General features: G+C 48.0%; 5 protein-coding genes across 5 annotated transcripts; 2 read left to right on the forward strand and 3 right to left on the reverse strand.

The window, feature by feature from the left end:
• Window positions 1-2750: 2750 nt before the first annotated feature.
• On the forward strand, window positions 2751-3356 carry TRIREDRAFT_108382 (uncharacterized protein; the record flags this gene model as incomplete). The annotated part of the gene is made up of 2 exons (XM_006966174.1): window positions 2751-2759; window positions 2799-3356. The coding sequence occupies 2 exons, from the start codon at window positions 2751-2753 to the stop codon at window positions 3354-3356; spliced, it is 567 nt and encodes a 188-aa protein (XP_006966236.1).
• A 2215-nt stretch (window positions 3357-5571) lies between these two features.
• Window positions 5572-7150, reverse strand: TRIREDRAFT_108383 (uncharacterized protein; the record flags this gene model as incomplete). The annotated part of the gene is made up of 2 exons (XM_006966295.1): window positions 5572-6297; window positions 6554-7150. The coding sequence occupies 2 exons, from the start codon at window positions 7148-7150 to the stop codon at window positions 5572-5574; spliced, it is 1323 nt and encodes a 440-aa protein (XP_006966357.1).
• A 1149-nt stretch (window positions 7151-8299) lies between these two features.
• On the forward strand, window positions 8300-8652 carry TRIREDRAFT_108384 (uncharacterized protein; the record flags this gene model as incomplete). The annotated part of the gene is made up of 2 exons (XM_006966175.1): window positions 8300-8315; window positions 8477-8652. 2 exons carry the CDS (start codon window positions 8300-8302, stop codon window positions 8650-8652), a joined length of 192 nt encoding a protein of 63 aa, XP_006966237.1.
• Window positions 8653-9558: 906 nt separating this feature from the next.
• TRIREDRAFT_78864 (uncharacterized protein) lies at window positions 9559-10952 on the reverse strand (the record flags this gene model as incomplete). Its single annotated transcript, XM_006966296.1, has 1 exon — window positions 9559-10952. Exon 1 carries the CDS (start codon window positions 10858-10860, stop codon window positions 9559-9561), a length of 1302 nt encoding a protein of 433 aa, XP_006966358.1. The 5' UTR covers window positions 10861-10952.
• A 580-nt stretch (window positions 10953-11532) lies between these two features.
• Window positions 11533-13704, reverse strand: TRIREDRAFT_78866 (uncharacterized protein; the record flags this gene model as incomplete). Its single annotated transcript, XM_006966297.1, has 3 exons — window positions 13139-13704; window positions 12209-12728; window positions 11533-12148 (listed from the first exon to the last, which is right to left on the reverse strand). Exons 1-3 carry the CDS (start codon window positions 13434-13436, stop codon window positions 11533-11535), a joined length of 1434 nt encoding a protein of 477 aa, XP_006966359.1. The 5' UTR covers window positions 13437-13704.
• Between the last annotated feature and the right edge of the window lie 2750 nt (window positions 13705-16454).

Here is a 16454-nt window from a genome sequence, read left to right on the forward strand (position 1 = left end):
GGGGTCCATGCTCGTCCTATTTTATTATAAACTAGGTTTTTATAATTAGTAAAAATACTATTTTTTAAAAGATAAACTATTTAAATAAATAGCTTTAATAAAGGAGCTATTTAGGTTTATATTAGTAAAAAGTTAAGTTAATATTTAAGGCATATTTAATTATATAGCTAGTTAATATACTTTTATAATAAATATCTAGGTTTTAATTTATTTATATTATAAATATTATAAAGTAATAATAATTAGCTAACTAAACTATTTAAATAAATAATATAAATATAACTTATATATCTAGTTATTTTAATATTCTTAATATACTTAATTATTAAGTTTATTAAGTTATTCTTAATATACTTAATAATTAATTTTATTAAGTAGCTTTTAATTAGCTAAATAGTTTAATATTTATCTAGTACTGCTTACTAAAGGTAGCCTATTATTATAACTATAAGGCTAGGTTATAATAGCTTAAAGATTATATTATAGCCTTAATTAATAAAAATATAGTTATTATATAAACCTTAACTAGCTTTAATAACTTTAAGTAGGCTTTATAATAGCTATAATACTTTAACTAATACTTTTTTATTATTAATAATAGCTTTAATAGCTATATAATTAAAAAGTAGTTTAGTTATTTTTTAAAAATTATAAAATTAAAATAAGAAAATAGTAAATATTAATAATAAGGCTATATTAAGAGAATAATATAAACTATTTACTAGCTTTTTTTAATAAATAGCTTTACTACTTATAAAAATCTTAAATTTATATAGTATTATAATTTTTTTAATATTATGCCTTTTAAGCTTTCTTTTTATATAAACTATTTTTTTTAACCTTTTAATATTAGTATTTATTAATATTTTAAGTAGTAGTAGTAAAAGTTATTATAAGAATTTATTTAAGCTAGTAAAATAAGTATTATAAAATATAACTTTTTTTATTAATAAAATAAAATATATAGCACTGCCTTTAAGGCTTATTATATTTATATTAAATTTAAGTAAACTAGTTTATAGCCTTTTAAGCCTAATATTATCTTAGCTAAACTATAGCAGGGCTATTAAAATTAATAAAAACCTTTATTACTAGTATTACTTATTAAAAATATAATCTTATTATAATTTATTAAAAAAGCAGCTAGGAATATATAGTAAAAGCTTAATATTTTAAGCAGCTTAACTTAAGGTATTATTAATAGCGCTTTTACTTACTTAGACTTTATAATTTTTATTAATTTTTAAAATAAATAAATATAATAACTTTAAGAATAATAAATATAATAAAAAGCCTACTAAATAAAAACTTACTATTAAATTTAAGGGATTACTAATAGTACTTATACTATTATATAGCTTTATAATAAAATAGCTGCCTAATAATAGTAAAAAGTAAAGGCTAAAGCTTAAGCTTAAGTCTAAGAGTAATAAACTTAGCTATAAAAGCAGTGCGCTTTTAAGGCTACTAAGGTATTATTATCTAGGCCTTATTTATAAGGCTATACTACTGCTAATAAGAAAAGGCATTAAGAAAAGGAATACTAAGCTAATCTTTAATAATTAAAGGCTAAGGCTAATAAAGATTTTATTAAATCTTATATAATTATATAAAATAATACTAATAATAAATATTATAGCACTCTTTTTTAAATAATACTAAATACTATACTTATTAAGATTCTTAATATTATAGTATAGCTTAAAAAGTGTTAAACTTAAAATATAGTTAAAAAAAATAATAATCTTAATAATAGCTTTTAAAGCCTTAAAGCTAGTTATATTATAATATTATTATTAAATAGTAGTAATAAAAAAAAGAAAAAGAATAATAATAATAATAGTAATATAAAAATAACTATAATTTTTAACTATATATTAACTTTATTAATATATTATTTTAATATTCTTAAGTTTTTTAAAATAAGAACTTTAAGCCTTAAATATAATAAGGAAATTAATTATTAAATTAATTAAGATTTAAAGGCATTATAGGCTTAGGAATTATTATTAAAAAATAAGCCTTTTATTATTATTATAAGGCGCTAAATTAATATATTATAAATATAATTATATCCTTTAAGTTAAATTTAAATACTAATTATATTATAGCTATATATTAAAATAGTATAATATATAGCTTAAAAAAAACTTTAAATACTATTTTATATAAAGATTACTTTTTTTTTTATTATTTATTATTATAGCGTTATATTTATATAGTAAAGTTAAGATAGTTAGATATATATTAATGCAAGATATAAATTAAATTCCTGCCTCTTTTATAAAGAGAGGCAGGGGCCTAGTGGCCTGGCTATTAGTTAACCCGCTGAGTATTAACAGAATGTTAATGAATTAACGGTTTCGGTGGAGCTGGTAGCCGGTCAATCAAGGTGCCCCTGTCCCCCCGCCGCCGCCGCCGCTGCCGTGGAGGGATGCGCTGGACAATAACAAGGCTCACGTTGATCTACCTCACCCTTTGCATGGTCGGGCGTGATCACGGCGGCGAATGGGTAGTTGAGGGAAGTGCGTCGGCGGACCCACACTTGCTAGTAGCACGTCCTGCATATTGAGGCCCACGAATGTATACAGTAGAGACGCTTTTGCAGATGGAGAGCTCGTGTCATTTAGCTCCTTCGGCTCCCTACAGGTATGCATACTGCCGCAGATATAAGACTCACATTGACCCTGCCGTCTCGTCATGAGCTGTCGCGACAAAATCAATCCTGCTACGGTACGGAATGCAACATCATGGATGCTGTAGGGGGTGCAGTGAGCACTGTCTACCTGGTTCGCCAGTTCCTGAGCCACGTCCACAGAGCCCGTTGGTTTCAAGACGAATTCGGAGTATATCAGCTCCAGCTCCAAGTGCATCTCTCTCGTTGCGCAAGAATGATCAGCGAAACGAACGGTACGGACGACGCTTTCCTCGACAGCTCGATGTATCATGCAGCAACAATATCGCACCACCACGACACAACAATGCTTGAAACCCTATCTTCCATCCAGGAGACGCTCCGCAGAGCGCAACGAGAAGCCGCCCAGATCAGGGCCGATCTCATGATACTAGCGGCCAGCGGCGATCTTGAACATTGCTCCACCAACGATCCACGGAACCTCAAAACGATGCGACTTCGAACCACAAACTTCCTCGACAAGCGAAAAACCCGAGCCGCAAGAAATATTGAAGCTTTGAAGTGGGCTTTTTACAAGAAGAAGAACTGCGACAAGTTCATCTCTGAAATATCCGCCATGCTTCTGCACCTTGAGCGCCAGGTCAACGTCACCTGGGATGCCAGACTTCTGCTTGTTGCCAGCCCCTGGCACTTACACGAGGCGGCACACGGCAGCACATGATTGTCATCAATGAGCATCCCGCATTGGATATTTTGCATAGCGTACAGGGCGTCTCTTAGGTTATTGTATAGATGGGAATTGAAAACTTCGGGTTTTATCAACCATTCCTGCTCAAACACCTGCCGTGCCCAACGACTCATCTCGTGCTGCTCGCCGCCTGCTGATATCATGCCCTCGTACCTACCTACCTACCTTACCTAGTTGTAATAAAGGCAGAGAAAGAAAAAGCGGGGGCCAGGGGACCCTATGTACGAGCACACTTGCCTTGCCTTGCTTCCTGCAGGCTGTGATTCTACTGTACATAGTACACCTCAGGCGGCTCTTACTGGAGTGCCAGTAGTGCAATGCTTGCCTTGGCTTCATGCACGCCGCTCTTGTCTTGGCAAGGGAGGGGCAGAAGGCCGCAGCTGGACACTAGCCAGGGCGCAGCGATTGCATGACGAATCCACCCGGTACCCGCCCCGGACATACATACATACAGTGGGACGCAAAAAGTATCTGACCCTTGTTCCGATCTAGGTAACCTTAATCAGGAGCGCTGTAGCTGGCAGTATTATGTACCTTACCTACAGTGCAAGCTGCTGCGCCGCCTGCGAAAGCGAGCCCGTACAAGATCTGACAAGCTGCAGGTGGCCGGTACCTATGATTCGTCCGTCCGAGAAACGGTAGGATGGATGGGATCGCCAACACTCGTACGAACAAGTGCCCCCCCGCTTACTCTATAATCGTGATATGGTAAGTAAGAGGCTCATGAGATTCATAATGAGAAATTCTACCCGTTACCAGAAACCCCTATGGCGCGCGATGGTCGCAATGGCCACCAGCGACGTCTTCTTTCCGCCGCAGCTACCTACCTACCTAAGGTAGTCTAGCCCGGGCTTGGTCAGGTACCTACCTAGGCACCTAGGCGGCACGGCCTCAGATCGACCCCCATGGCCAGCAGCTAAAATTCAACCCGTCCAGAGGCCGCGTCTAAGTGGTTGACACGGCGCCAGGTTCTTGGTTCATCAATTTCGCGTGAAGCGCCATGAGACATGATGGACGTGGACCGGATCGCTGGGCAGCTTATATCTTGGGAACTTGATGTACAGGTTGATATACACAGCCGAAACTGCACATGAGATGCTCGAAGAGAATCGACCCTCAATCAGACAGTGACTCTGCAGAACATTGTCCAATAATACCATCCTTTGAGAGCAATATCCCCAAAGCTAGTTTCACCACGTCCAGGGCCAGACATGACACTCACACAACTCACTTTCCGAGACACCACAGCGCGGTTTGGGAGTTGGGTAGCACAACCCAACAAGCTCATTATTTTCGTAACGTTTTGTCAACCAGGGTTTCATCACCAATCTCAATCCCTACGTGGGATTGACCCTAGTCAACTTGTTCTCACAGCGTGTGTGAATTGGTCACGGCAGGTGAAACCGATGTGTTCCAAATAATTACATTGCGCCATCTACTCTCTTCAACGTCCTCCAACTCCCCCTGATCTTTTCCCAATTTTTCATCCATTCCCATTCCTATATCAACGTCATTGGGGGTACAGACGACCCAGAAAGAACTCGATCGACTGGACCGTGTGATGGTACTGTGCACTTTATATCAGTATCTGAATTGGCCAAAGACATGGCGCTCAGAGGAATTGGGGACTGACTGGTGGAGAATCACAATAAAATAAGCCAAGCATCTTGGACGACAACTTGCTTTCCCTCGTAGGACCGTTGTGGCAATGGAATCACCTCGTGAACATTGAAACCGGCTCGGGAAGCAAGATCTAGTGAACTCCGGAAGTGAGTCGGTAAAGTTTGTAGTATGAAGCAAGGATCAGGGGATGACAAGCTCACAAAAGGGGTGGTTTCTAACGAGAGTTGACCCCAGGGGTCCGAGAAGTAAGTCGTTGAAGTTGCACAGAGCTCCAACAAAGAGCCAGGTTGGGTCGGTCCATGCTGACAAAAAGCGATCTCTGGCTGTCAAGTGGTGATTCAATAGACCTGATAGCTTGGGAGTAGCGGAGTTGACGTTTGAGGATTAAATTCCCAACTTTCCTGTGGAAAATCGTCTTTGCAAATAGACAAAAGTATATCATGCTTGTCCGTCGTGAGGAAGCGTATATTGCCGAGGCCACTACACCAGCGGATATGATGATGCCGATAGTCGACATTATTCGTCTCGTCTCGTCTCGTCTCGTCTCGTCTCGTCTCGTCTCGTTTCATCTGAAGCAATCTGATCGCAAGACTTGATGTTGGCGATTGGGAGGCGAGAGTTGTATCTGGCATGAGCATCTCGCGGCGAAACACCGAGAAAGGCAGCTTTCGGCCAGTATTAGGGTGTAGGGATGGACACGGGACTTCGAAACCATGAGGAGGCTGAAAAGATTGCATGGTAGATCAGATCGAGCTGATAATGCTTCGATAGTTGTGAGATGCTGCTTTTGTCTGGTAGAACCGAAGCGTGGCAGGGCGTTGATGAAGTCGGTCATGAAGAATGCGGCCAATGGGACGAATGGCGATGCATCGTGGTCATGCTTGGGATAGAGCTGAGACAAGCGATTTGTAGTCTTGAGACAAAAGGATGAGTTGTAGTCTTGGGACAATAAGACGATAGTCTCCAGACAAAGGGGTTTGAGCTTGACAAGAGTCGCAGTCGATGAATGACAGACTGGACGACAAGAGCGACTGTGGGGCGGATTTTGTGCAATATAGGATGTGATTGCGGTTTTCTTGGACTTTCGAGGCTTGAAGCGTCGATGTGGTTGTGGTTGACTCCTTGAGTCGGTTGAGGTTGAGGTTGAGTTGGTGAAGTCGATAGAGGTTGACTTGGTGAAATTGATGAGTTGAATGCATTTCGTTTCGCCGGCCCAGGTGATGATGAGAGTGCCAAGATGGGCCGGGTAATCGTCCCCGATGCTACGTAGAAGCAGCATTCGTATCGGGGTCTGTTTTTGCAAGAGGTTTAGCAGCTCCTCTACCGCCGGGTGTCAAGCTTGGGTTGGTTCGACAAAACTGTCACGGCAGGCCCCATGCCGTAGCTCGACAAGGTCCGGCATTGACTCCATCCCGCCAGGACACCTAAGGATCCTGACGTTCAAGGTCGATGTCGTTCCCCGTACGGGCGTCGTTCGAAACCGGGAGGCGACGAAGAGACGTCCGCGCCACCAAGATGATGGCTAAAGCTGCGATCGCCTGGCACACCAGAACGGGGGTCAGGGACGCGTCCGCATCTGCACTTAGGTCCGTTTCAAGGGCTACAAGAAAGCCGATGCCACCTGCGACAGGCCCCCAAAGATCGACGATAAGGAGGACCCGTCCCCGAGGAGCAACCCTATAGACGATCCCGGGAGAGCTAAATGCAAATCCTCCAACGACCGCCGAGAACACGGAGATAAACGACAGGACGACGACAACGGAACGGATCCCGCTGTGTCCTTCCAGCGAATATGTGCATGTCCCGACGATACTCAAGAAGGCCATGGGGAGACTGATGGCAACGTCACTGATGGTGACGTCTGCTGCTGCAGGGTCGGCATCGGCCAGCTTGATCCGAGTCCAGGCCCCTGAAAAACAGGAGCCCATCGTTGTCACAAGGCCGGCGAGCGTCACCCACAGCGCCACAAGAGCCCGGAAACCAAGGACGATTGAGCGGACGGGCTGTAGCCGCGTCCAGGCTCTCTCGTCCCAGCCAGGCCCGTCACCACCCACGGGGGAATCCGGTGGTCCAGCAGGGGGGCGATTGGGGCGATTGGGGCGGAGGAGGCTCCAGAGGGAACCGAGAGCAGAAAAGAAAGGCATGGAGGGCCTCGGATATGGTAGAGCAGCGTTTCGGAAATAGAGTGAAAAGGGGAGGTCGTATGTACGCGATTGGTTCTCGAAAGTCCAGTTGGTACACTGTGAAAACGGCTCTTGGTGAAGAAAAGAAGAAGAAAAGAAAGAGAGAGAGAAAGAAAGAGGAAGAAGAGGAAGAAGGGGGAAGGGCGGACAGGAAGGTTGCACCTGCAGGCAGCACCTGCCTGCCAGCTGGCTGGCAGGTCATTCACTCCGCCTTCACACCTCTCTCACCTTTGCATGCCACGTACCTATCAATATATACCTAGGAAGAAGGTTATAGCGTATTTTTCCTTCAGTATGAGCTTCCATTAGAACAGAGTCTGATCAAGTGTCTATGGGAATAGTATAAGAGAAGGGAGAGTTAATTTAGTATACATTATACTTTATATTAATAGTAAATATATCTAGATATGCCTACTATATAAAAGTAGAATATAATATAAGGAAATATAGCAGTAGTATTAGAGAGTAGATAAAAGTTTCTCTACTAGATATAATTCCTAGTAATAGCAGATATGTCTTAGATAGAGAGCTACTAGAATGATAAGCAGATAGGTTAGGGTATGACAAGCCACGTCTGTAGAAGAAGAAGAAGCAAACAGGAAGTACTGACAGGAAAGGATCTGTCAAGAGCCAGATGAGCTCTTGCACAGCTGCCTTATACCTCGTCAATCCTGCACAAGTGACTCGCGAGTGAGGTCAAAGTGATCCTGCCATTATATCTTCCAAGCAGATGCCAGTTTTATCATCGCGTGCCAAATTGCTGGCTATTGTGCTCATGAATCGGAGTTTCTTGTCCCTTGACGCATTCCCTCACTGCAGATTTGGCATACTACCTAGATACGTCTGGGAACAGAAGGCGCTGATAACTGGGAGATCTAGCAGGCCAAGGCAAGATGTAAGGCGCTCGCTCTGGGTCGCGTGTCAACAAAGGTACCGTTCACCTCTCTCTACTAGACACATAACATCTATCGACCAACGCCAATCTAGTAGACTTTGTAGTCATCGGCAACTCCATCATTTCCAGTCGAAGTCGAAGTCTCATACTGAAGCTATACGCAGATCGATGGAGATGATTCCAATCGAACCGGATGGTACTGGTCTGCGAAGACGATGCCCGTCTTTGAAGGTACTCAGATATCCGTCAGTTCGATTCAACAGCCAAGTTGAAGACGAACGGGCCAAGTTGGACCTGCTTGTTGCGCTCTCCCGGTGGAAAGAGTCATTAACGGCGATGAAGAGATGCCAACTGACAATAATAGCATCTCTGTTAACCTTGAACACTTCTAGATACCCTTGCCAACGACCAAAAGGCCCAATTCCGACAAAGGATTACAAAGGGGCAAGAGGATGAAGATGGTCAAGAGGGTGGACAAGACAGTGAGGTTGTGGAAGATGAAAAGCGCGAACAGGATGACGCCCTACTGAACCCATTCTCCAATCGAAAAGACACCGAACTCAGTTAAGACTCAGTTACATTGCAGGCGATTGCAAGTCTACCGTTATCGAGAGGAAGAAGAGGAACGTGCAAAACTCGGTATTTCATCGTAGTAGCCTGGGATTTCGATCGAGCAACTCCGAGAACAGCGACGGGGAAATATCCAGGAGACTTCTTGCTTCCTCATGAGGACTTGCAAAGACGTTTGCGCAGGCCTTTCGGTATTAGCGACCCGGCCCAATTCTGAACCTGGTGGTTAGGCACAGGGAGCTTCGTGTGTACATTGTTGAAGGAAATGACTAAGGTGATGCCGAATGGGACTGAAGTATGCAAGAAAATACAATTTCATATTCAAGACCCGGAATAGATGATAAGGAATGCAATAATGACTTCAACTTGCAAAGGCACATGATACGTGAGCACGATGTGTGAAGATGGCAATATCTGCAGATAATGCTACGGAAACAGTGGCGTTGCCCGACGAGTCTTGTCTCTACAGCGTTGTAAACCTACCTAGGTAGGTCGAGTGAAAACTCTCCAGCTGCATGGGTCAAATATGACAATCAAGGCGTCCAATGCACCGCTGACTTACATAGATGCGTTCACGACATATCACTACGAGGGGGGGAAACCTTCAGTTTTTGCTCGTCATCAGCATAGTATTCATCCCGCAAACTGCCCTCCAGCCCAGGAGATTCCTCCATCAGAGCAATTCATCTTTGAAACACCGTAGTCTGTCTACAGACTTTGATTCCCTTTTTGTAGACCTGCCATGAAACACGTTGAAGTATCCATCTCTCCCCATCCCTCCCTCCCTGTAAAAACGTTAAGTGACCAAAACCCGCTACCATCCCGAATGATACCAAAAACCCAACCAAAACATAGGTAACTCAATCAGCCAGACAAAAAAAAGGAACTCAGAAGCTGACAAAAGTTAAGCCGGAGCCTTCCAGTACTTGGCAGGCGTAAACGGCATCTTGGTCACCACAGCCGGCCTCTTCCGCCCACGCACAACAACATCGACCTCGGTCCCCGCCTTGTGCAGCCCGTCCTTGATGTACCCCATGGCAATGTTCTTGCCCAGCGTCGGGCTCGGCACGCCGCTCGTGATGACGCCAATCTTGTCTCCATCCTTGCTCTGAATCTCGGCGCCCTCCCGCGCGGGAGCCCCCTGCACGACAAAGCCCACGCGCCGGCGCTCGACGCCCGCGCCGCCCTTGGACTTGGGCGTCAGCTGCGGCAGGATGACCTCTGCGCCGTGGAAGCCGCCGGCCTTGCGCCGCTCGGGCGGGATGATCCAGCTGAGGCCCGCCTCGACGGGCGTGGTGGTGTCGTCCAGGTCGTGGCCGTAGAGGCACATGCCCGCCTCGAGGCGGAGCGAGTCGCGGGCGCCCAGGCCGGCCATCTGGAGACGCTCCGGGCCGGCGGCCTTGACGAGGGACTCGACGGCCTTGACGGTGCTCTCCGCTGCCGGGTACAGCTTGCCGTTGAAGGAGATTTCGAAGCCGTCCTCTCCCGTGTAGCCGCCGCGGCTGATGAGGACCGGGTGCGTCGTGCTGCCATCCGCAAGCTTGAGCTGCGCCTGGACAGTGTTGCCAAAGTAAAACTCCTTCAGATTGACGTCGGTAGCGAGGACCTCGCTCAGGATCTCGGCCGACTGGGGACCCTGCAGGGCAACCAGTCCCGAACCATCCAGCCTCGTCCACTGCACATCGCCGCCAAACTTGCCCAGCTCCTCGTCAATGTACTTGGTGTCCTTGTCGAGGCAAGCGCCGTTCGTCACCACATAGTACTCATCCTCTCCGATCCTCGTGACAATGGTGTCATCCACAATGCCTCCCGTCCCGGGCCACAGGAACGTCGTCAGCTTCCCGCTCATGGGGGCCACGCTGCTCCACGACGAGGGCGTCACCTTTTCCAGAAACGCCGCCGCGGCAGGGCCCTTGAAGATGTGCTGCACCATGTGGCTCACGTCGAAGAGCGAGGCGTGCTTGCGCGTGAAGTGGTGCGAGTCCGCCAGCGACAGGGACGAATACTGCACGGGCATGTGGTAGCCCGCAAAGGGCACCATCTTGGCGCCGTTGGCGACGTGGAAGTCGTACAGGGGCGTCTTCTTGAGGGCCTCGCCGCTGGAAGAAGATGCCAATCGGATGCTTCCAGCGGTTGAGAGGCGGCCGGCTGAGAGGGAGGCCTTGACGCGGGGCGACGCCCGAGCGATCCTGGTGAAGCTCTGCATGGTGCTTCAATTGGCTATGAGGGGAGAGGGAGATGGAACAGCGGAATCAGCGGAGACGCAAGCAATGCAATTGAGTGAATAGCGAAAGAGAAAACAAGGTGAGAATGCAACCTCTCGTGAGACAGAAGCGGGTGACAGTCACCGAATATCAGCGGTTGATAAAGTCGATATGTCCATATCGGAGATGGATGGCAAGATTATTCTGGCCAGTGGGGCCGGTTCGGGTAGCTGCGGATTGCTCTGCAGCTGTGCAACGTAATGAAATAAGTCCGCTCTCCGATATCGAACCGGAATCTGCTGGGAAAAAAAAAAAAGTTGTCTGTGCGATCCGGTGAGATACAAAACATCGCCAGACAAAAGTTGCGCTCTATTGTTTACCCGAAGGCTAAGGGATCGTCTCACAAGGCAGTGAAAAGGCTCACCTGGGGAATCTCGTATAATACTTCTGCCCAGTTACTACAATTGATGCTCCGAGCGATGCTGCATCTACACAAGCATCCAAAAAAGACAAAACTAACACATGAACAGTAAGAATCAACGCAAGTCAGCCCCCTGCTCCTCTCCTCCGGATCTAGTGATATGTAAATAATTGCTGCACCTTTCCGAGACCGATTCCGTGATTAAGAAGTTATAAAGAGTTGGATCCGGCCAATAGCAATCCCCTCCAATATTCTAGTTCTCCTCAAAGCTGTATCTTAGCCAATGTCCCAAGGCACGCAGGCTCTCGTACCGAATGTTCTCGTCGTCGGATGCCATCAGCTCCATGATCCGCCTCTTCAAGCCAATCTTCTCCAATTGCAGTCGCTTCTCGCTGACTTCCTTCACCAGCCAGCCAATGTCGTTGCATGCAATGGCCAAGACCTGCTTGTCGTTGTCCCACGGCTTGTCCATAATCTCGGCCAGCTTGCGGGGGATCTCGCCGTTTTGATACTCGAGGATTTTTCGTGCGTTTTCTGCCCAGAAAATGGTGTTGCGGTGTGGCGGAGACCAGCGGAGGTGGCCTGACTGGACCTCGGCCACGTACTCATCAAAGGTAGTCTTTGTCTTGGTGTATTCTTCGAGCAGGTCCTTGAGATTCTGGAGATCCTCGAGCAAGTCAGGATCAGTGAGATGGCGGCTATTCAGGTTGTCCAACAGCGCCGGCAGACGGGCGAGCACAGCAATGGGCAGAAGCGTCGTCTGGTTCTTGTCCAGCAGGTTGAACAGGGTGCCCAGAATCAGCCGGGTTGTCTTCTCCTTGGGGGAAAGTCGGAGAAGGTGAGTATACAGGAGGATGATATCGTATTCGCTATAGCCATGGTCAGTCGCGGGCCGGCAGAGGCAACAAGTCAAAAGACAAGCCACTCACTCGTTCAGCTCATCCCCAATATTTTCCGCGTCAAAGCTCGTCTGCCACAGAACCAGGAGGACATGGTACAACAGCTGTAGGCCAACGCCTCCATTCAACGAGCCCTCCAGGGGGCGTGTGCTAGCAGTCCCGCTCCACAGACGCGCTGATGAATCGCCTCCGCTGCCCACGCCGGCCGCAGTTCGAAGGATGTTGACGAGGGGCGTGACAGTTTCGCTGCGCTGTTTCCAAAAGAGCTCCCGCGAGACACGGCTGTACAGGAGTAATGAGTACTCCCGCATGGCCAGGTCCTGTAAGCCGGCATCGGTGCTCTGCGCTAAGCCGCACAGATAGGTGAAGACGTTGGGAATGGCCTCGATGGTAGGCCTGGAGTCATCTTGCGCCGAAGACATGAGGGTCGACAAGGCGTGTGCCGTAAGAAGCGGGATGGGATCCTCGTTGGAGTGTGCGCGGAATAAGGGCAAGAAGTGTTGATATGGCTCGGGAGACTTTACGAGAGCCTTGGCGAGAGAGGGTACAGCTGTTTCGGATACAGAAATGGTTAGCGATGATCAAATCGATGCGGATAAAGATGTGGTAATGAGTCGTATAGAGGTCGAGGCTCCGTTGACGCAAAAAGCCGGGGACATCAAGTGTTACATAGCATCCAATCTTTCTGGCAGACCGGCGAAAACCCAACAACAAGAAGCGCAGAGCAGGTTGGACGGGCATTAAGGTTCGGTCGAGAGACGCCGCAGCATCAGACGCCAGCTCTTGCTCAACCAGCCAGACAACAAGGTTCAAGACGAGTAGCAATAACCAGATAGTCCGAGCTGTTGGCGGGGAAGCAGCAGAACAACGCTTGCGTCGCCGCCGCAATGCCCACTTGCTGCGACAGACTTGATGGGGTGATGGTGATATAGGGGATCCAAAGATGGCGTATTGTCTTACCATCAAGCAAATCGGCCAACAACACCAAGATATACTGCACGAGGCTGGCATTCTTTCCCGCCTTTTCCAGGACGCTGGGGCTGCCGTTGCCGCCGACAAACAGTGTTCGGTATCCATCGAGGTCCGCGCTCACAATCTCGTTTCTCTGCTCGGCCCGCTTGGCCTTGTCGACGGCGCGAATCTTTGCATACTGCTCCTCGGTGAGGCTGCCTGCTCGGACGGCGCCATCCCAGGGGACGGGGCGCTGACGGATGTTTTCTTGTAGGGAGGACAGGTAGGTCGGGCCGTCGGCAGACATGGTTGCAGCTTTATTGGGAGGGAGAAATCTGGAAGGGGGAAAAGGATGGAGCGATGTCGACGATGAGGCGGAGGAGCGTAGCTTTGACGCGCGGGAGTTTGAGGCGCCACTGAGCCGAGAAGAATGCGAGAAGATGCAGTCGAGATTTGGACGGAGGGACTTTGTGACGGAGACGCCTCGATGGCAATTGGCAGGACGATGGCAGCCTACCGGCGTGCAGCAGGCTGTGCGAGGCTGAGGGGCGGGAGAGCGGGAGCAGGAACGGGAATGGATGAAGCAGAGAAAGAGTGTCACTGTCGCAGCTCAGCTGTGGAAGCTTCACAGGCCATGATGCTGCACCCCCCCACCTGTTTTAACGGCGGGTTTATCCGGCGTTCGGCCATAGATCAGGGACCGCAGCTGCGTAAGCCACAGACGACACCAGCCACTGCATCAGCCACTGCTGCTTTACACAATGCTTCCATGGCTGTCGGAACGCCTTCAATGACGAAAGTCGATGGATTGATGAGGATCGGCAGGGCTGAAGTTTTGAATCAGTTGCATTGTATGTACATACTGTATGTACTTGCTTCTCGTTATCTATACAAGGATGGTATTATGTCATGAAAACCAGTGAGTTGCTCATTCGCGTTTCTGCGTGGTTGTATGGAAGTCAACGTCATGGCGTTGCCCATCATGGCGACAACCAGCATTCCGGAGCACTTTGTAGGTTCCGAAACAGCTCGCCATGCCTGTAAGAAGACGGCCGCCCTGCACGCTTAATGACGATGCAAACCAATTCGGAACTTTGCCAATCACCTTCCTCGGAGTGTGTTCCGTAATAGCGCAAGCTTCCTTCCCTTCTTTACTTCTTCCTCCACGCTTCTCTTTTACCTTTTCAACAGGGTAATACCTTATGGACAACGCCACTCAGACATTTGCAGCTGATCAACCTTCTGCAGCCCGCAATAAGCGCACAAGGCGGTCGGCATGCAGCAGCAGCACAGGTCCTCGTACAGCTGCCAACTCTGCAGGTCTCGTCAGTCTGTTCTCTGTTGTTGCAGCATCGATCCTCTGCCGGATTGTTCATCACGCCAGACTGGAAACAGAAGGATGTGGGAAGATGGTCAACCGACCGGCCAGTCAATCACAGCATTGAGCCAAACCAAGGCCAGCCCGGCCGTGACCCCCCAGGTCGCTTCGCCGGTCCAGCCCATCAGAAGCTGCCAACACCGTCAGGGCGCCCACATGTGCGGGTTCTCCAGCTATCGATCGATAATACTCCGTGTTTATTATACTTCCTAAACAACATTGAGAATCGTCGTAATAGCTGCTTCGTCGTACTCGAGTGCAACCAGGCCAGCTCTTTGATGCCGTTTTACTCCTTTTATCATGATATAGCCATGCCTGAGCTTGTGACCATTGCCCGTATCCATTTCTGTCCCATCCATGCTTTCTTTGACATGTCGCCGTGGCTCAATGCGGCAGTTCTGTGGCCACAGCTGCCAGCTCATCCAGTCTTGAGTCCGTCCGCTCGGGGCATGATGCACTCCGTGCTCTCTCTGTAAGGCAACCCTGGCCCCGTCTGTCAACAAGCACGATAGTAACAAAGACGAGGAGTGATGCTGTCAAGTAGAACATCTTATAGTATTGTAGCCGTCATACGAAGCAATACTCCTGCAAAGTCTCAATGTCAAAGTGCTACCATGGCGCTTGGCAAGATCCCCGACGATCCAAACACTTCATGATACCCTGTAGGATCTCGCCCATCAAGGTCTGCCCGCCTCGTTGCTTCTCGTGACCGCCAACCCTTTTGACGCACCAGTCCACTCCAGTCCACTCCAGTCCAGTCGTCGTAAGACGCCACTGCAGAATCACAAGTCAGATTCCAGCCCGAACCCTTGCTGCATCTTGCATCTCTTGCCAACTCTAGTCAGGGGCTCTAAAAGGTTCTTTTCCCCCTCTTGTCGCTCTTCCTTTGTTCCTTCTGGTTGTGTCTGTCATTGTTAGTGGGTGGGCGTGGGCGTGTCTCTTTTATCCCGCAATTGGTGAAGCGAGAGTGACAAAAAGAGAGAGAGAGAGTGTGTGTGTGTGCCTCCGCTCCGACTTTTCGCAACTCGAGACCCGAGTCCATTCTCATTGTCGCCGTATGTCAAGGTACATGGCGCTCTATAGGTAGTAAGCTGGCCGTGGCCGGTTGTACCTGTGCTGCTCGCCATGTGCCAACAGTCCGAGAGAATGGCACTTTTGCTACACCGCGGCTTGCGGCCCGTTAAAACGGTGCCTGTCAAAGGAACAGAAAATGGAGGGGGTGTGATGGTCTGATAGAGTCATGCAAATCAAGGTACATACATAGCACCGATGGGCAACAGACAGCAGCAGTAATGGCGCACAATGAAGGTACTAGCAATACGAGAAGATGCAGCGGACAGGAGGGTGTGCAGCGAGTTCCAAGTATGTACTTTGTAACCTCATGCAAAGTAGGTACTAGGTATGCGGCCCTGGCAATTGGGCCGATGGATGGATGGATGGATGATGCTTCTCTGTTTTTCTGTGCTGTGCCTTGAGTCGGACAAAATGGAGGGGCTGGGGGGGTGGTTCGGGCTCGGTTTTTTTGGGTGTGGTGTAAGTGGGAGGAGGTTGGGGATTGTTCGAGGCTGCCGGCCGATAAAAGTCATCGTGCAGCTGCACGCTCCCACTCCCTCCCTCCTCCCAAGCCTCCCTTTTTTTTTTCGACTTTGGCACTGGACTTATGCAGGTGTGAAAAAGTACCTAGGTAGGCGTCGTCAGTCAAACGCCATTCTTTCTTTTCCCTTCCGCGTCGCTTCCGTGGGCTTGACATCGTGAGAGGAACGCAGTCGGTGGGTGGACTCGAACCACTGCCTCAGCAACCACTGCAACGGCCCAATCTCAGCCGTTTTTCTTTGTCCCTCGCCAGATTGCAGCAGCTGCTCGTTGAGAGACTTGGCTTTTCTCTCTCTCCTCTCTCTCTCCCCTCTCTCCTTCGGGGCTCAATTCCACCTCAATCCCCCAATCCTC

Source organism: Trichoderma reesei (genome assembly GCF_000167675.1).
Source record: "Trichoderma reesei QM6a unplaced genomic scaffold TRIREscaffold_12, whole genome shotgun sequence".
Classification (NCBI taxonomy): domain Eukaryota; kingdom Fungi; phylum Ascomycota; class Sordariomycetes; order Hypocreales; family Hypocreaceae; genus Trichoderma; species Trichoderma reesei.